The sequence below is a fragment of the Mobula hypostoma genome, chromosome 12 (genome assembly GCF_963921235.1).
Source record: "Mobula hypostoma chromosome 12, sMobHyp1.1, whole genome shotgun sequence".
NCBI classification, from domain to species: Eukaryota; Metazoa; Chordata; class Chondrichthyes; order Myliobatiformes; family Myliobatidae; genus Mobula; species Mobula hypostoma.
The window spans coordinates 2,571,743-2,592,776 of NC_086108.1; the positions used below are offsets into that span (position 1 = coordinate 2,571,743).

Below are 21,034 nucleotides of genomic sequence, written 5' to 3' on the forward strand. Positions count from 1 at the left end.
AAGATCAATCTAACCCTTCCCTCCGACATAGCCTATTTTTCTATCATCCGTGCGCCAAATATTCAAAGTTCAAAATAAATGTATTATCTTTTATACACCTGCTCGTTGATGCAAACATCTAATCAGTCAGTCATGTGGCAGCGACTCAGTACATAAAAGCATGCAGACTGGTCAACTTCACTCACCCCAAAACTGAAATGTTTCCACGACCTATAAACTAACTTTAAAGGACTCTTCATTTCATGTTCTCAGCACAATGGTTTCTGGTTAATTGGGCCATCAGTTGATTAGGGCAGCCGCTTTCTTAGGACAACTCTTAAAGAACAAAAACTGTTTGCGAAATTATGCTGTTTAACTAAGACAGGAGACTGTTGGTGAACAGTTTCTAACTAGCGTGCACTTGCATGGCTGTTAGACACTGCACCATGCTTAGAGTGAACAGCTTTTAAATAGTGCCAGTTTCAGAGTTTTTCAAAGTACATGCATATCACCACATACAACCCTGAGGTTCTTTTTCTGCAGGCGTACTTAGAGACCAATAACTGTAAACAAACTGTGCAAAAGCAGATATAAATAATTAGCAATAAATAACAAGCTTGAAATAACAGTGGAACAGAGTCCTTAAATGAGTGTAGCTATCCCCTTTTGTTCGAGAGCCTGATGGCTGAAGGTTAGTAACTGCTCTTGAACCCGGTGGTGCGAGTCCTGAGGCTTTTGTACCTTCTGCCTGATAGTAGCAGCGTGAAAAGAGCATGACCTGGGTGATGGGGATCTTTAATGATGGATGCTGCTTTTCTACAATATTGCTTTATGTGGATGTGTTCGATGGTTGCGAGGGTTTTACCCATGATGTACCGGGCCAAATCCATTACCCATTGTAGGATTTTCCACTCAAGGCCATTGGTGTTCCCGTACCAATCCTTAATGCAGCCGGTCAGCAAATGTTCCACCACACATCTATAGAAGTTTGCCAAGGTTTTTGATGACATCCCGAACCTCTGCAGACTCCTGAGCATGTAGAGGCGCTGTCATGCTTTCTTCACAATAATATCTATATGATGGGTCCAGGACAGGTCCTCTGAGATGGTGACACCCAGGAGTTTAAAGTTACTGACCCACTCCACCTCTGATCCTCCGATGATTACTGGCTCATGAACATCCCCTTCCTTTCCTGTGAAGTCTACAATCAATTCCTTGGTCTTATTGACATTGAGTGAGAGGTTGTTGTTATTACACCCCTCAGCCAAATTTTCAGTCTTCCTCCTGAATGCTGATTCATCACCCCCTTTGATACAGCAACAGTGGTGTTGTCAGAAAACTTGTATATGGTGTTGGAGCTGTACGTAGCCACACAGTCACAGGTGTAAAGTGAGTAGAGCAGGGGGCTAAGCACACATCCCTGTGATGCTGCTGTGCTGATGGAGATTGTGGGGTCTACAAGTGAGGAAATTCAGAATCCAAATGCAGAAGGGGTATTGAGGCCCAGGTCTTGGAGTTTACTGATTAGTTTTGAGGGGATGTTGGTGTTAAATGCTGAGCTGTGGTGGGTAAAGAGCATCCTGATGTTTGCATCTTTGCTGTCCGGATGTTCCAGGGTTGTGTGAAGAGCCAATGAGATAGCGTCCACTGTAGGCCTGCTATTTCAGTAGGCGAATTGAAGCAGATCCAAGTCACCATTCAGACAGGAGCGGATATGCGTCAACACCAACCTCTCAGAACACTTCATCACTGTGGGCATAAGTGCCACTGGGCGATAGTCACTTAGACAGGTTACCACGCTCTTCTTGGGCACCAGTATAATCGAAGCCTCCTTTATACAGGTGTATACCACACACTGCTAGAACGAGAAATTGAAGATATCCATGAATACACCAGCCAGCTGATCGGCACAGGGCTCCAGTACTCAGCTAGGTACTCCACCCGGATCATATGCTTTCCTTGGATTCACTCTCTTGAAGGCAGCCCACATGTCATCTTCAGATACCAAGACCAAAGGATCATTGGGAGACATGGGGGTGTGCGATGGTTCATCTCTGTTCTCGTGTTCAAAGCGAGCATAGAAGAAAGCAAAACTCTGCTGTCCCCTGTGTCGCAAGGTTTAGTTAGTAGGAGGTTATAGCATTCAAACCTTGCCTCCGCTGTCGAGCGTTCCTCATTGATTCCAGTCTAGTCCGGAATCTCCACTTGACCTAGAGGTGGCTTTCCAGAGATCATACCTGCACCTCTTGTAGCATTCTTGATCTCCAGACTTGAATGCCTCTGATCTGGTTCTCAGCAGGCTCTGGGTTTCATTGCTCCTCTAGAGTTTCTGACTGGGGGAAACCACGAACGATTTTGTGGGAACAGACTCATCCACAGCTGTTTTAATGAAGTCTGTTACTACCCTGGTGTAGTCATTCAGATCCTCAGACGAGTTCTTGAATACAGCCCAATCCACTGACTCAAGGCAATCCTGTAACCGATCCTCAGCCTCCTGCGACCACCTCTTGGTTGTTCTGATCTCTGGGGCCTTGCTCTTTAGGCTCTGTCGGTATACAGGTAGCAGGAGTACAGACAAATGGTCTGACTTGCCAAAATGTGGTTTCGGGAAGGAATGATAAGTATTCCCTATCGTAGTGTAGCAATGATCAAGTGGTTACTCTGGTGCAACGGGTTACAGTCTGTTGATAATTGGGCAGGGTTTTCTTCAAACAGGCCTGGTTAAAGTCGCGAACTATAATTTGAAATGCGTCAGGATGGGCTGTTTCTTGTCTACAGACAGCATTGTGCAGTTTCGCAAATGCTTGCATATAGTCAGCCGCTAGTGGTATGCAGTCAGAATCACAGATGAGAACTCTTGAGACAAATAAAGTTTCACATGTTTGTGTTCAAAAAAAGTGATTTTTGTCACTGATAGTTGGTGAGAAATAAGCAATAAGGTAATTCAGAACGGTTGTGCTCTCATCGTGGTTTTAAGCTTTCAGGTTTAGAGATGCCATAAATGGTCAAGAGTGAAAATGAATCAATTGCACTACCTCACCAAGTTAAGAACTATGAAGTACTTGAAGGTAACCAAAATTATCTTGAATGTTACAATAAAAGTGAAGCTTTGAAGGATGCAGTCGCTGATAGCACAGTATGAAGGCACTAGCTGTCTGCACCAATTTTGTTCATTTAGTCAATCAAAAAGAACGTGGTAGCGTTACACTGGATGAAATCCTCTGTTGATAGAACTATTAGGAACCAATACACAGTTTTAGAGTGCTGTTGTGGTACTGGTAGTTCTAATTTGTTCTGTATTTCATTTAAATATTTAATTTGTTACTCAGTTAAATGAGAGTTGGCCTTTTTAACTACTTGTATGAAACTTGGGCTAATTGGGACAGCCATTTAATTGGGCCAAAATGTACTGGACCCTATGTGTCCTAATTAACCAGAATCCACTGTATTTATTGCTTATTTATTTATTTTGTCTTTTTGGATTTGTACAGTTAGTTGTCTTTTGCCAGTTGCTTGTTTTAATGTCTTGTTTTGTGTGGTCCTTCATAGATTCTGTTGTGTTTCTTGAATGCAGCAAGAAAATATGTATATGGTGCCATAAATGTACTTTGGTAATAAATTTCCTTTGAATTTTGAACATTTGAAAAGGTTCAGTTGTTCAGACCAAACATCAGAATGGGGAAGAAATATGATTAAGTGGTTTTGACCGTGGAATGTTGTTGGTGCCAGATGGGGTGGTTTGAGTATCTCAGAAACTGCAGATCTCTTGGGATTTTCACACACAACAGTGTCTTGAGTTTACAGAGAATGGTGCGAGAAACAAAAAAAATCCAGTGAGCAGCATTTCTGGGGATGAAAACACCTTGGTAATGAGAGAGGTGAGAGGAGAATGGCCAGACTGGCTCAGGCTGACAGGAAGGTGGCAGTAACTCAAATAACTACACATTACAACAGTGCTGTGCAGAAGAGTATCCCTGAACACAAAACACGTTGAACCTTGAAGTGGATGAGCTACAAAAGCAGAAGATGACTAATATACTAATATTATATGAATATAATATATTAATATTAATATAATGACTAATATAAGATTATTTGTTTTCAAGATGGCGCTGGTATCTGGCGACTCAGCACGTGCTCTCCCGAGCAAACTGCCCTCTACACTATCCTATACCCAAGAAACCCTTCTAAACCTCCAATCTGCTACATCTAGCAAGATCAACAACACCCTGGCGAAGCTACTGACCCAGCTGGAGATCACCGCACCTCTCATATCCCTTTTGCCTATCACCTGTCCAGCTCTTAGCTCCATCCCTCCCCCTCCTGTCTTCTCCTATCATTTTGGATCTCCCCCTCCCACTTTCAAATCCCTTACTCACTCTTCCTTCAGTTAGTCCTGACGAAGGGTCTCGGCCTGAAACGTTGACTGCACCTCTTCCTAGAGATGCTGCCTGGCCTGCTGTGTTCACCAGCAACTTTGATGTGTGTTGCTTGAATTTCCAGCATCTGCAGAATTCCTGTTGTTTGTGACCGTACCAGAATTGCTTCTTCAACTCCGGACCACAGCTGCACCCAACCAGTGAGGTCTGGTCCAAGGTCCACCACGTTCCCGGAGACCCGCGGTCAGCTACCGTGCCGGAGCGCTTGGAGACGCGGCCCATTCTGACCAGCACCTCTCCGGAGCAGACGACCACACAGAAGTGACAGCGGAGACCTCAAGGTGCCCCAGACGCTTCCCCGGAGTGACCACCGTAAAGCCCCCGTTGGTGGCCATCCACAGCTGCTGGAAGTGAGGCCTCCACTGCTGACCTCGGAAACTGAGCCCGAGGCTCAGCTGGAGCGGAGGCCTCCGCAACTGTGACTCAGTTTATTGACTTGTTTCAGCCAGGAGCCCAGCCCTCCAGGATTAAGTGTCGGCTTTGGGTCCCGACCCAATCAACAGCCCGGGCCCCCGGCAGCGGAGCCTCCCCCGTCTCTCGGCCTGACCCGGCGTGCCCGACAACGCGACCCACCAATCGATCCCCACAGGACGCATCCACCAATCTCTAAGAGCTGTCAACAACACACTGCATCGATGGAAACCTGGAAAGATGCACTATTTACCGAGGAAGCATGGGAAAGGAGCAGGGCTGCTGGTCAGATTGAAGCTGAGGGGCTTCAGGGTCCCTATGCCCACCATCCTACTAGCTAATGTGCAAGCCATAGAGAACAAGGTGGATGATCTTAAAGGGAGACTCACCTACTGCAGGGAGATGCAGAACTGCTGCGTATTCTGTTTCACCAAGACCTGGCTCTCCCCTGCCACCCCCGAATGTGCCATCTGACCGGAGAGATTTTTGATCCATCGGATGGACCGCACGGCATCTTCAGGCAAGACAAGGGGAGGTGGTGTCTGCCTACTGATCAACACTGCGTGGTGCTCGGACACAGTGGCACTGACAAGCTCCTGCAGTCCGGACCTGGAACACCTGTCGATGAAGTATCGTCCCTACTATCTGCCACGGGAATTCACCTCGGTCATACTGACAGCGGTCTACATTCCCCTCCAGACAGACGTGGAGTGTGCTCCGAACATACTGTATGCCACCATCAGTGAACTTAAGACCAGGTATCCGGAGGCTTTGCTCAATACAGCCAGGGACTTTAACCAAGCCAACCTCAGAAAGGCGCTGCCAAAGTTATACCAACATGTTTGCTGCCGCACTAGAGGCCCGAATATACTTGACCACTGCTACACAGCAGTCAAGGATGCCTACTGTTCTGTCCCACGACCTCACTTCGGAAAATCAGACCATCAGGCCGTACTCCTCCTCCCGGTTTACAAACAGAAACTGAAGCGGGAGGTCACGGTGTCAAAAGTGGTGTTGCGTTGGACGGAGGAAATGGATGAGGTCCTCCGTGACTGCTTTGAATCGGTGGACTGGTTAGTATTCAAGGACTCGGCAGCTAACCTCGATGAGTATGCCTCAGCTGTCACGGACTTTATCTGGAAATGCACAGAGGACTGTGTGTCTCACAAGACGATCCGGGTATTCCCTAACCAAAAACCTTGGATGAAATATGAGGTCAAGTCCCTTTTGAAGGCTAGAGCTGCGGCTTTTAGGTCCAGGGATACCAGTCGCTACACAGAATCCAGGCGTGAACTCCGGAAAGCCATTAAGGGCGCCAAAAGGCAATATCGAGCCAAGTTGGAAGCCCAGGCTAACCAGAGGGATGCCGGTAGACTATGGCAGGGTCTAAATGAGATCACTGGGCACAAAGAAAAGGCTGGGAATATCAAGTGGCGCTTTCTCTTCCTGACGAACTTAACGTATTCTACGCAAGATTTGAACAGAAGAGGAGTGTCCCGCTCCCTCCTGATGAACCAGACCTGGTGGCATCAAGATTCATCGTCACCGAGGAGGACATTAGAAGGGCCTTCCTGAAGATAAATCCAAGGAAGGCGATGGGCCCAGATGGCGTCCCGGGACGGGTTCTCCAGGCCTGTGCAAGCGAGCTAGCTGGAGTGTTTGCTGACATCTTCAACTGCTCCTTGCTTCAGTCTAAGATCCCCTCGTGTTTTGAGAAGGCAACGATAATCCCGGTGCCGAAGAAGAGCAAGGTGACATGCCTGAATGACTATTGACCTGTGGCTCTGACATCAATTGCTATGAAGTGCTTCGAGAGATTGGTTATGGCACACATCAACCACAGCCTACCGGTCAACCTCGACGCTTTGCAATTCGCCTACCGGAGCAACAGGTCAATGGCAGATGCCACCTCTCTGGCCCTACATTCCTCCTTAGAACACCTGGAGAATAAAGACGCATATGTAAGGCTCCTTTTCATTGACTACAGCTCTGCCTTTAATACCATCATTCCAAATAAACTGATTCCTAAGCTCCGGAACCTGGGCCTCAGCACTCAGATCTGCAGCTGGATCTTCAACTTCCTCACAGACAGGACCCAGGCTGTAAAAATAGGGGACAAGCTCTCCTCTACAATCACTCCGAGCACCGGTGCCCCACAAGGCTGTGTACTCAGCCCCCTGCTGTACTCACTGTACACCCATGATTGTGTAGCCAAGTTTCCATCAAACTCAATATATAAGTTTGCTGATCACACCATAATGTAGGCCGTATCTCGGGTAATGATGAGTTTGAATACAGAGAGGAAATTAAGAACCTGGTGGCATGGTGCGAAGACAATAACCTATCCCTCAACGTCGGCAAGACGAAGGAATTGGTTGCTGACTTCAGAAGGAGTAACGGACCGCACAACCCAATTTACATCAGTGGTGCGCAAGTGGAACAGGTCAAAAGCTTTAAGTTCCTCGGGGTCAATATCACAAATGACCTGACTTGGTCCAACCAAGCAGAGCTCAGCGCCAAGAAGGTCCATCAGCGCCTTTACTTCCTGAGAAAACTAAAGAAATTTGGCCTGTCCCCGAAAACCCTCACTAATTTTTATAGATGCACCGTAGAAAGCATTCTTCTAGGGTGCATCACAACCTGGTATGGAAGTTGTCCTGTCCAAGACCAGAAGAAGCTGCAGAAGATCGTGAACACGACGCAGCACATCACACAAAACAATCTTCCGTCCTTGGACTCACTTTATACCGCACACTGTCGGAGCAGTGTTGCCAGGATAATCAAGGACACGACCCACCCAGCCAACAGACTTTTTGTCCCTCTTCCCTCCAGGAGAAGGCTCAGGAGCTTGAAGACTTGTACGGCCAGATTTGGGAACAGCTTCTTTCCAACTCTTATCAGACTGCTGAACGGATCCTGACCCGGATCTGGGCTGTACCCTCCAAATATCCGGACCTGCCTCTCGGTTTTTTTTTTTGCACTACCTTACTTTCCCTTTTCTATTTTCTATTTATGATTTATAATTTAAATTTTTAATACTATCGATTTGTACTCCAGGGAGCACGAAGCACAGAATGAAATATCGCTGTGGTGATTGTACGTTCTAGTATCAATTGTTTGGCGACAATAAAGTATGAAGTATATACATTCAGTAGTTACGTTATTAGGTACCTCGTGAACCCAATAAAGTGGCTACTGATTGTATGTTATCATATACTACCTTGAGTTTCATTCTCTTGCAGGCATTTACAAAAAAGTAAGGAAATACAGTATCATTTATTTTTTAAAAACTATATATAACACTGATAAATATCCGATGTGCAAAAGAGAAATTGTGTCAATAATAAATTTTTAAAAAGTAAGTAAGTAATACTGAGAATGTGTCATAGAGTTGTTGAAAGTGATTCTGTACTGTGCAAAAGTCTCAGGCACATACATATGGTGACTAAGACTTTTGCACAGTACCATTGTATTGCGCTATAACTGCTGCCACGAGAAAAAAACAAAATTCATGATGTGTGAATGATGATAAACCTGATTCTGATATGAGTCTCTATTGTGGACTGAGAGTGGGAAGGGGCAGGGAGAGGGGAATCATGGTTGAGAAAAGGGGAAGAGAGAGGGAGGAGAGAGCAGAAAGCACCAGAGAGACCTTCTGTAATGATCAATAACAAGTAAGTGACCTTGCTGGGGGCTGGGCGTGTCTGCCAATCCATGCCACCCTTCCCCTGCCTCTGGCCACCTGTCCCACACTCCTCCCACGGTGCCCCACCCTTGCCATTTGCAGCATCCTTTGCTCCCACCAGATTTACAAACGCACTCTCTTCTCCACACTGAGAAATTCAGTACCGTGCTAAAGTCTAGGCACCCTAGCTATGTATATGTGACTAAAACATTTACACTGTACTGTAGGTTGTGGAGTCAGTGTGGTGAGTGATGTTATCCACACCGGTTCAGGAGTCTGATGGTTGAGGGGTAATAACTGTTCCTGAGCCTGGTGGTGTGGGACCTGAGGCTCATTGTGGTGAGTGAAGTTATCCACACTGGTTCAGGAGACTGATGGTTGTGGGGTAATAACTGTTCCTGAACCTGATGGTGTGGGACCCCTTCTTCTTTATGGTAGTAGTGAAAAGAGAGCATGTCCTGGATGTTGGGGGTTTTTGATGGATGCTGCTTTCTCGTGGCTCAATGATGAGGAGGACTTTGCCTGTGATGGACTGGGCTGATCCCACCACTGTCTGTAGACTTTTCTGTTTCTGGGCACTGGTGTTTCTATACCCGGCTGTAACACAAGTGTTGCTGTGTAAATACAATTGCTTGTTTGGCCACAGCACCCTACTAAATTGCCACCTGTTCTTCTGTAGGTCTCCTGCGTGTTTACAGATCGGAGATATTTATACAACAGTTCATAAATATAATGCAAGACACACAAAATGCTAGATGTAGCATCTATGGAAATGAATAAACAGTCAATATTTAGTATTTCCTTATACAGTGGTTTCTGGTTAATTGGGACACATTAGGACGAGCACATTTTGACCTAATGAAGAGGTTGTCCCAGTTAGTTAAAGTTTCATGGAAATATATAAAAGGCATAATAAAGACAAACTACTATTTAACTAAGTAAGGGAGGGAACGTTGACTCAGATCATGAGAGGCCTGCGTCAGGCATTTTCATGCCTTACAAGGCGCAGATTGGAAGTGTGTGGGGCGCCACTCCTCACACAGACACTAGAGCAATGTGTGGTTAAGTGCCTTGTTCAAGGACACAAACACGCTGCCACAGCTGAGGCTCGAACTAACGACCTTCAGATCACTAGACGAACGCCTTAACCACTTGCTCACGTGCCCAACATACTTCAACTAAGTGACAAAATATGTACTTAAATGAAACACAGAAAAAAATTAGAATACTACCAATGGTAGTTGCCCATTGTATCTGACGATGACAGGAAACCTGTGTGAGAGAGTTTTTAGAAGTGGAAAAGCCAGTGCACTGGGATATTTCCACTCTCGACCTCAGGAGTCCAAGTCGAGTGGTACGAACAAGTGTCACAAACTGAGGTCTTCCTTAATTGCACCACTTGAAGAGACTTTGCAGTGAAGTAGTAAATTCTCGTGTTTGTGTTTCCTGCATCTGCAAACTTCCTCGTGTTTGTGATTGACCACTCCACTGCAAAGTCTTTCCGAGGGGTGCCTACTCTGAAGAAGTTTAGATCGTCCCTTCGACGGGAGTCCAGTGAGACCCTCTCTCACTGCTGCCTGCCCCTTAGTGATCTCTTCTGCACCTTGTACCTGCTTGTTTGCCTCCCTACCCAACTTCTTATTTGGTCGTCTTCTCCCTTTCCAGTCCTGAAGAAGGGTCTCAGCCCGAAACGTTGACTGTTGATTCCCCTCCGTAGACACTGCCTGACCTGCTGAGTTCCTCCAGCATTTTGTGTGTGTATTAGGAATTTGCTGTGCTGTGTTGATCAGGGCATGACATGCAACAAAAAAACAACACTCATTTATAGAGAATAAAGAGTTATATAAAATTAAATTAAAAAGTTAGAAATTAAAGTACAGATATGAAGTAAAATGTGTTTAAATATGTAATTACCGACTTGGTTAACTTTGTTATTACAGGTTTCCAAGAGTGCAGTGAAGGAATTGATGCCAGACATTGCCATGGCAGCCACATCAAAGCCAAGCTTGCCAGCCAAAGACCCTGAGCTTTGCAAAGCTGTGTCTGAAGCAGGTCAGGATCCCACGGAGCTGAGCGCTGAGGCTCCCGAACTGCCCTGCTCAAGTCGCGGTGTCAGCAAGTACAGCTTGAGGAAGAAGAAACACTCTCGGGGACAGAAACCCCGCAGGCACGTAGACTTTTGGAACTACCCTGACTTTTATGACTTCTCTCCGGACGACTCTGGCCAGCCTTTTGCTCCATCCCAGAAGTTGCCCAGCCCTGCCCCATCCCCTTCAAAGGGTCACACGTTCTGCCAGGATGCGAAAAGCAACTCCAGACAACCCACGAGCTTAAAGCCACCTCATTTAAGCCCAGCATTGCTTTCAAAAAGAAAAGAGACCTTGAACAGTGAGTCCGTAGAAGCTCACGAGAAGGCCGACCTTCGGAGGACTTCTGTAAGTTTTGACCCACCGCCTGCAGTAGAGGTTATTCATTGTACTGCTGGCACAGATCTGACCCATGGTCTGCCAGCTCACGAGGAAAGGCTGCTGGATGTACCTCAGCAATTCGGGAGGCCTGACCAGCAAATACCTTTAGAACCAGCTGATTACAAAGCCTTTGCTGGTGGGACATTGATAGGCACAGACTTAATCCATGGCTTGCCGGCTGAAGAGTCGAAGCCCAGGCCCAGGCTTGTGTCACCTGTCAAGTGTTCGTTCCTCCCTTGTGAGCCACTGTCATCCCAGCTGAGACGAAGGAACTCACCGCAGACCATAGTAAAGTCGGACAACTTCCCGTCGCCAGCACCTACCTGTTGCGACTACCTTTATCGGAGGGGTGGTTCTGACGCTGCAGTGACCACGGACTTGACTTCTAGTCTTCCCGCCAGCCCTGGTGTAGGTGTGCCGTTCATCTCCGTCATTGAGGACGCAGCTGGGAGACTAGCCGAGGCAAGCCACCTCTCACCATCAAACTGTTGTATCAGCCATAGCGTGAACACCAAGAGACAGCCAAATAAGTCTGAACCGAGAGACTTTCTATACAAGAAGTCGGCTCTATAAATCTGGCGTATGTTATTTCCCTTCTGATGTTTTGTGTCCTTTTTCTCCCTTTCTCTATCTTATTTGTTTTGTTTTTTTACCCTCTGTCTCTATTTTCCCTTTCTTTTCCCAGTTTTCCTCTTACTCTTTCTCTTTCTCCTCTCTCAATCTCTTCTTTCTCTTTCTCTCTTCTTTCTCTTTCTCTCTCTCTCTCTCCTTTCCTTCCAAAGGATGCCCATCAAACAAAAAATCATGTGGTGCGATGGAAATTCTTGTGACTTTAGTCATGGTTAGCTGGTTGGCCGCACTGACTGCATGCCTACATCCCGAGCTGTTTGACCCAGATGAATCATGGGGGATGAGTCTCTGAGCAATACAAACAATTCTAGTGACTGTATTTACAGTAGGGAGGTCTTGTTTTGTGCTTACGTTCTCTTTCTAGTCCCATAACGAGCTGATAGAGTGGACAGGAAGGGATGTGGTCTGGGGGATGGATTTTTTTTTTTGCTCAGTCTCAGTTTATTTTGACAAGAGGGCATAATTGAAATGTGCTGTATGTTGACAGGGAGAAGAGTCCCATGTCCTATGCAAGTTAAACAGGGGCAAAACAGAGGAACCAGTTGAGGAAGATTGAAAACTTTGGGCAAAAAGCACAAGGGAATGATTTTTTTTATTTTGGAATTGTTCTGCAAAGAAACTTTCTCTTTAGTTCAGAAATTATGACTGGGTTTGCATTTCTGTTTATTTCTGTTGAACTGGAGTGTTATAAGTGAAGTGAAGTGGACAGATGTTTTTGTGTCAATGCTTCGCTACAAGGCAGTCATTCCAATTCACAAGAACCGGCTCCACCCACGGGCACTTGCTGCTCACTGCATGGAAATGGGGTCATTGCAAGTAAGACTTATCCCAAGCTTGATTCTTGCTGCGTGTTGTCAGGCAAGCGGTGTTTCCCCTTCTCCCCCCGCCCCCCACTTGGAATTGTGAGCATTGCTGCATGCAGGAAGGAAGTATTAGTCAAGATCCTTCCTGCAATGCCATCCATCCTCTGTGCCTATCACCAATCAACTTCAACGAGGGCATGCTCCCACGCTTGTATTTGTCCCTCAGAGCAAATGTAGCCTCCCTCTGATTTGGGCAGGAGAGCCCTTCTGGAGCCCAGTGCCACTGGGAAGACGATCAGAGTTGCTGCCTCATCCACCCAGGATGAGGGTGCTTCACTGTGGATGAGAAACGGGGGAAATAAAAGGAGTTAATATTCAAGTGAAGGGGCTGTCTCTTTATTTTACCATGGTATTCTGTAGCCTGATGCAAATAACTATGCTGGAAATGATTTCTCTAGTAAAATTATGAATTTTTAAAAACTGGAGCTTGGACAATAGTTTGTAGAACGTTTTGCTGTATCAGCTAAACTGTATGGGGGGAGGTCAATTTCAAGAAATGCTCATGTGCTTTTACTTGTAGGTAACGCAGGCAAAGCAACCAGTCTCTTATCACTGACATTAAACTGCCTGTTCAGGTTTTGCCCAGATGTTAAAGATCTGGGGTGAACTGCTAGATTATCAATAAGTATTGTGAGAAATTGAGAGAGGGAGTGTGTTGTGCAAAGGAGGCAGATCGGGTTGATAATAGGGCTATTTTGTTGCATGGTTAGTTATGCAACCCGTAAAGGCACTGGAAATTCCCTCGCACCCTTAACCTGTCCCAGGACTCCTCTTTTCGAGGCCCTTTACTCATAACCTTAACTGTCTCAAGCTGCTTCTAAACTGCTTTGGAGAGGTTGTTTCTATTTTAGACATCTTGAAGTTTAAAATTATGTTTTGAATATATTTTTATATGATATTATCAACTGCGCATCTACAGGTTGTATCACCTTTTCCTAAAACATTTAGTCTGTTTAAATTCCAGCCTCTGGTTTCTACCATACTTGTTGAAATGCTCATTGAAATCATGAATTAATTTTTTTTTTGTATTTAAAATAAAAAAAAAATTTGATTTTGAAACTCTCTAGTGAGCCAGGGTTTTGTTCTAAGGCAGTTTAAAGAGGCATGTACCACCGCAAACTTAGCCAAAGCTTTAGGCGTAATCTGTAAACCGATTTAATCTGATGCTGTTGCAAGTATTAGAGGCATGTTCTATATTGTCCATTCTCAGTCCTTTTGGACCACTAGTATTCTGCAATTAGGTTAAAAAAAAGAGGATTGTGATTGTGCATGCCACTGAAGGAGCTGCCAAGACCAAAACCAGATGTGTGTGTGGGGTCAGCTGATAAGGCTGGATCCTCACTTGAATAATGAGGTTCACTTTCCTAATTTGTCAGCAAACTATTATCAATAGATCAGAACATAGATGGAGCAGAATTAGGCCATTTAGCCCATTGAGCCTACCATTTCACCGAGGCTAATTGATTAGCCCTGTCAACCCGACTCTTCTATTTAAACAACGGAGAGCACAGAGAAAGTCGCAGGCTGGTGGTGCCCCCCTTCACTGGAGGAACAGTAATAAAACTGATCCACCAAGCAACATCCCTCCTCCCATTAATTTTGAGGTGTTCATTCTTATCACTTTCAAGTAGCTAGTTTGCGTTTATGCAGTTGGCCTTTTCTCTATCACCTTGAAACTTTGGAGACAACTTCTACAAAAATCCGCTGCCAGCTATGTGTTGACTACAGTTACAACACTGGTGATCTGTGACTTAGATTAGCACTGGTAATGTTCTGTTCTCCCTCACCTTTTGTGGTCCAATATACAGGCAACCGTGAGGTTCTACAGATGCTGGAAATGCAGTGCAGTGCGCACACAAAATGCCGGAGGAACTCAGCAGTCAGGCAGCATCTAGGCAGAGGTTCCCAACCTATTTTATGCCATTAGACAAGGGGTCTGTGGACCCCAGGTTGGGAACCCCTGATCTATGAGGAGGAATTACTGTTTATTCCTCTCCATCAATGTCACCTGGCCTCAGTTCCTCAAGCATTTTGTGTGTGTTGTAAAAGACAATGTCTCCTTATTTTCTTACCCACCACCCCCCCCGCCAACTTCAGTATTATTTTTATCTACTTTACCATCAGATCACTAAATATTTTATGTGTTAGTATTATGGTCAACCTTGTGACTCGGGAAGCCACCAGATTAAGCCCTTGCCGTTTGCCACTAGACCTTTGAATAAGTTTTGATCTTTTTTCCTGCTTGGGGAAAAGCAGAAAAACTTCCATCAGAGTTGTCTAATTGGCCGAGTCATATTTGCAAGGCTGACCCACAAGGAGTCATTGTTTGGCCAGTGATTTACAACCTGTCGAGTACCACATCAGTACTGAAGGCAAGCTGAATGTCTGGATAAACTTAAGAGCAACTTGTTCAACCTTCCAGCTTGACATTGAATTTCCTCTTCAAAGATTTCCATAAAACATAGATGCAGAATTATCCTTGCAGCCCATCGAGCCTACTCCACCATTTGATCACGGCTGATTCTTTTCTCCTTCTCAGCCCCATTTTCCTGCCTTCTCCTCATAACCTTTGACACCCTAACTAATCAAGAACCTATCAACCTCAGCTTTAAATATACCCAATGACTTGGCCTTCCCAGCCATCTGTGGCTTTGAATTCCACAGATTCACCACCCTCTGGCTAAAGAAATCCTTGCTCATCTCTGTTCTGAGAGACATCCCTCGTTTCTGAGGCTGTGCCCTCTGATCCTAGATTTCCCCCAGCATAGAGAACATTCTCTCCACATCCACTCTATCGAGGCCTTTCAATATTCAATAGGTTTCAATGAGCTCACCCCTCATTCTTCTGAATTCCAGCAAGTAGAAGCCTAGAGCTCCTCATACTGTACATTAACCCTTTCTTTCTTGGGATCATTATGAATCTCCTCTGGACCCTCTCCAATGCCTGAACATCTTGTCTGAGATGTGGGCCAAAAACTGCTCACAGTACTCCCAAGTGGGTCTGACCAAACTCCATCTATACATTCTCCATCATCTAAAATAGATTATATAGTACAGTACAGGCCCTTTGGCCCACAATGTTGCGCTGATCTTTTAACCTACTCCTAAGATTCATCTAACTCTTCCCTCCTACGTAGCCCTCCATTTTTTTTTCTCAAGAGTTAAGTTCCTTGCATGCAGAGACATGATTCTGCAGATGCTGGAACTCTTGAGCAACACGCACACACGCGCGCGCGCGCGCACACACACACACACACACACACAGGGGGAACTCAGCAAGACACGCCTCCCTCTTCATCACCTTCATCTGGTTCCCCTCCACCTTCCCTTTCTGTCATGGGTCACTCCTTCTTTATCAGCCTTTTACCTCTTCCCTCTCACATGTCCTCGCTGATCACCTATATTCCTTCCCCTCGCCTTCTCTCCCCCACCACCTTATTCTGGCTCCTACCCTTTCCAGTCCTGATGAAGGGGCTTGGCCTGAAACGTCGACTGTTTATTTCCCTCCTGACTTGCTGAGTTCCTCAACACTTTATGTGTGTGTTGGCCTAGAGCAGGGGTTCCTAATCTGGGGTCCACAAACCCCTTGCTTAATGGTATTGTTCAATAACATAAAAAAGGTTCAGAACCCCTGCTCTCCTGCTGAGAGAGTCAGATACTTCTACGTGTTGACCTAAAGCTGACATTTAAATCCAGCTGAAGCACACCAGTGAGGCCTCACTTGGAGTACTGTGAGCAGTTTTGGGCCCCTTATCTAGGAAAGGATGTGCTGACAAAGGAGAGGGTTCAAGGAAGGTTCACGAAAATGATTATGAGAATCTAAGGCTCGTATGAAGAACGTTTGATGGTTCTGGCCCTCTACTCACTGGAATTCAGAAGAATGAGGGGTGACCTCATTGAAAACCTTTCGAATGTTGAAAAGGTCTCGATAGAGTGGATATGAAGAGGATGTCTTCTATAGTGGGGACCTGAGGACACAGCAAAATAGAGGGGTGTCTGTTTAGAATGGAGATGAGGAGGAATTTCTTTAGCCAGAGAATAGAGAACCTAGAATTTATAGCTACAGGCAGCTGTGGAGGCTAAGTCATAGGGTATATTTAAGGCAGAGGTTTATAGATTCTTAATTAGTCAGAGCATGAAGGGATACGGCGAGAAGGCAGGAGATTTGGGCTGAGAGGAAAATGGATCAGTCATGATGAAATAACAGAGTAGACTTTTAAAAAGAAATCTATAGTAAGGGAAGGGGGCAGAGGAGGGTTGGGTTCACAGAAAAAAAGAAGTTTAACAGTGATAATGGTGTTCTGATGGCATCGTACTTGTGTTCCTTGAGTCTGACTGCCATTGGTCAAGACTCCAGACTTGCTGTGGCAACAGCCCGAGATCAGCATTGCAAGACAGACAGCTTTGTGCTGTTTGTATGGATAACCACCCAGAGTTGATAACTGGTCACACGTTGGTTCTGATAACAAAAATGTGTCTCAAACTCTTTTGACACTTTGAGGGAAAGGGAAAAAAATAATTTTGCATCCTTTTTAAATAAATAGACCATAAGACATAGGAGCAGAATTAGGCTATTTGGCTCATTGAGTCTGCTCTGTCATTCAATCTTGACTGATTTATTATCCCTCTCAACCCCATTCTCCTGCCTTCCCCCCTAACCTTTGACCCTTGACGCCCTGACTAATCAAGAATCTTTCAACTTCTGCTTTGTATACCCAATGACTTAAACTCCACATCCGTCTGTGAATTACACCGATTCACCACCCCCTGCTTAAGAAATTCCTCCTCATCCATATTCTAAAAGGACATTCTGAAGCTGTGCCTTTGGGCTTAGAATCCCGCACTATAGGAAGCATCCTCTCCATGTCCTCTCTATCTAGGCCTTTCAATATTCGATAGGTTTCAATGAGCCCTTCGAGTCTGCTCTGCCGTTCCAAAATGGCTGATTTATTATCCCTCTCAAACCAGTTCTCCTGCCTTCTCCCTAAAACCTTTGACACCCCTACTAATCAACAACCTATCAACCTTGGCTTTAAATATGCCCATTGACTGATCTCCACAGCTGTCCATGGCAATGACTTCCACAGATTCACCCACCCTCTGGCTGAGGAAAATCCTCCTCATCTCTGTTCTAAATGGATGCCCCTCTATTCTGAGGCTGTGCCCTCTGGTCCTCAACTCCTCGACTATAGGAAACTTCCTACACACCCACTCTATCAAGGCCTCGCCGTATCCAATCTACATAGGCCTTTCAATATTCAATAGGTTTGAATGAGATTTTTGGGCCAGTGAGACAAACTGGAAAACCCATCCCTAAATAGAGGGTGTGGGGTACAACACCATTTATCAGCTACTTATAATGCTATCCTAACATCTCTATCCTGGCATCTCCACAGCAGTTCACACCCCGATTCATGCAAAGATTAGTGACCCTCTCATTACCTCTGCGACTCTTAACGACCCTCATGTGATTGCTGTACCTTTAAACAACTCGGAAAACTACCCGCCATAGATCAGAACTGACGAAGCCTCTCAGATGAATGGCGAAACGTCTTCTAGTCAACACAGCAAGTCCAGTTGATTCACTACTGCTTGTTTTACAATGATCTGGATAATTGAGAACCTTCAGAGACACTCCTCATATGTTAACCCTTTCTTTCCTGGGATGATTCTCGTAAACCTCCTCCGGACCATCTCCAATGCCAATACATCTTTTCTTAGATAGAGGGTCCAAAACTGCTCACAATACTCCAAGTGCAGTCTAACCAATGCCTTATAATTCATCAAGCATTACATCCTTTCTTTTATATTCCAGTCCTCTCAAAATGAATGCTAACATTGCATTTGCCTTCCTCACCAGCGACTTAACCTGCAAGTTAGGGAATCCTCTGTGAGGACTCAGGATACCCACTTTCATGTAGCCTTGCATGTCGTTTAACCCCTGATGCCAGCCGTGGTGTTGACAGGGTCTGCGGAGTGTGATTGGAGCAAGTAGGGATGTTGCTTTCAGCTGCTGTGATGGGGCTGAGCTTGAAACTGCAGTGGAGACTCAAGGCAGCTGGAAAGAACATTCAGGGTTCTGCACAGTGCACCTGGAACACAAGCATTACATTCAACCACTCAAGCCCATTACACCATTTAATTAGATCGTGGTGTAGCTATATTCATGGTGAGGATTGTTGCAAACTCCATCCTCAGGGTTGTTTCACTCACAAGTGCGCCCTCTTTGACAGTGCATGGTTAGCAGACTTCTCGTTAGCTTACTTACTTAATGCCCGTAATGCCGCTGGCATTTAGGGCAGCAATGAAGGTCCTCATTGGTTGCTGAACTCATGAACCTGCAGGACCAGTGGACCACTCTTAGCCTGGCCTCTACCCTTTGACCTGTTTGGCATGGGTGACCCTACCAAGAGCCAAAGCATAAAGCCCTGACTCAGCCAACATAGCTCTCCGGATAACTGAGGCACACAAACCGCCAAACACAGACAAGGCTTTGAGGTTCTCATTAGCATTGAATCATAAAGACAGGAGATTCTGCAGATGCTGGAAATCCCAAAGCAACACACACAAAATGCTGGAGGAACTCAGAAAGTCAGGCAGCATCTGTGGAGGAGAATAAACAAGTCAACGTTTCGAGCTAAGATACTTCATCACCACCTGATGAAGGACCTCGGCAAGAAATATCGACCCCGCAATAGCATTGGCCACCACACGAAAACTGATTGTTTCCCCTTGTATTGGTACCCACATCTGCTTTTGCAAGACCACAAGGCATAGGAACAGAATTAGGCTACAGGGCCCAACAAATCTTCTCTGCTGTTCCAACGTGGCAGCTTTATTATCCCCATTCTCCTGCCTTCTCCTCATAACCTTTGACATCCTTACTAGTAAGACCATAGGAGTGCAAATAGGCCATTCAGCAGAGACTTAGTCATTTTTAGCATGTGCCGAGGCTCAAGCCAAAGACTTAAAGGACCCATATGCAGAATCAGCAGAAAAGTATTTGAATGGGAGGTGGTTTACTGAAGAACTGAAAATCATCATAGCTTCAATTTCCCACTTGAGCGTGCGTTGGTAGAGTCTGCAAGCCATTCTTAATCCTTCACCTGCAGAGCAATGGCAGGTTCTTGCTTAAACCACTGCCCACCAACTTTTTTAAACACCTCATAAGCAGAAGAGATTCTGCTGATGCTGAAAATCTTGAGCAATGCACTCAAAACGCTGGAGGGAATTCATCAGGTCGGGCAGCATCTGTGGAGGGGAATAAAATGAGGGTTATGTAGGATTGATTTTGGAAGATCAGCCCAACATGGAGGGCTGAAGGGCTTGTACTGTGCTGCACTGTTCTATGTTCTAATCTAGGGGTTCTCAACCTTTTTTATCCATAGACCCCTACCATTAACTGAGGTGTCCGTAAACTATTTAAGTTTTTGGCCAAGACTTTTGACTGTTCATTCCCCTCCATCAATGCCACTTGACTTGCCGAGTTCCTCCAGCATTTGTGTGAGTATTAAGTACTTAGCTGGTTTTAAAATTTACCTATTCACTTACACAGGAGATAATTTATAATTGTCCCAGGCTATATTAATGGTACTGCTCCACCGTGTTACATTTGGGAAGATGTTAAAGGAAGGATGGTAATTAAATTCCATCAATCACATTTTTGTAAGTGCCATGCCCTACTTTTTATAACAAACAAAAGTTTACCATTTAATCTACATGTTAATGACTGAATCCCAGCTCACCTGTAAGCCACATTGAGAGTCATTGCCTTTGTAAATTTCCCCATGTGTATAATATGTGTTTCTTCTAAATCTATTTTTCTACAACATTAGGTGTGTCCAGTGTCAATTAGGGAAAATAAATTGATTATGTTTTTTTTCCACCCAAATAGTAAGTTATTTATATACTATAGTTGCTTGGATCTTTCTAATGTCCCAACAATAATAAATGTATGAAAACTCTACTGACTGTATGTGCATGTCTCTTGTATCTGTAGTACTGAACTCCACCTGCCAGAAGCTGAATCCTTCTTATTATCTAGAACAGAAGTTGTGCTATAATAATGTAACCCTCTCTTTAGAAAAGGGCTCATTGAATATATATCAGACCATAGTGTGCACGTAATCATTCGACGTTTCGGGCCAAGACCCTTCGTCAGGACTAACTGAAAGAAGAGATGGTAAGAGATTTGAAAGTGGGAGGGGGAGGGGGAGATCCGAAATGATAGGAAGAAGACAGGAGGGGGAGGGATGGAGCTAAGAGCTGGAAAGTTGATTGGGAAAAGGGATACGAGGCTGGAGAAGGGAGAAAGAAAGGGGGAGGGGAGCCCAGACAATGGGCAAGGAGTTATAGTCAGAGGGAGAAAAGAGAGAGGAAAAAAAGGGGGGGAAATAAATAATAAATAAATAAGGGGTGGGTATTATTATTTATTTTCCCCCCTATAACTCCTTGCCCATCCTCTGGGACCCCCCCCCCCGGCTTTCTTTCTCCCTAAGCCTCCCGTCCCATGATCCTCTCCCTTCTCCAGCCTCGTATCCCTTTTGCCAATCAACTTTC

The 21,034-nt window shown here is 45.3% G+C and overlaps 1 protein-coding gene across 3 annotated transcripts in view; it reads left to right on the forward strand.

Annotated features, from left to right (window-relative positions):
- LOC134354564 (BTB/POZ domain-containing protein 7-like) overlaps nucleotides 1–20,433 on the forward strand; it is a 176,273-nt gene extending 155,840 nt beyond the window's left edge. For all 3 annotated transcript variants that reach the window (XM_063063489.1, XM_063063491.1, XM_063063490.1), the window contains exon 11: nucleotides 10,455–20,433. In XM_063063489.1, the coding sequence (XP_062919559.1) occupies nucleotides 10,455–11,555 (1,101 nt within the window). In that variant the 3' untranslated portion in view covers nucleotides 11,556–20,433. The remainder of the gene's footprint in view (nucleotides 1–10,454) is intronic.
- The last annotated feature ends 601 nt before the right edge of the window (nucleotides 20,434–21,034 follow it).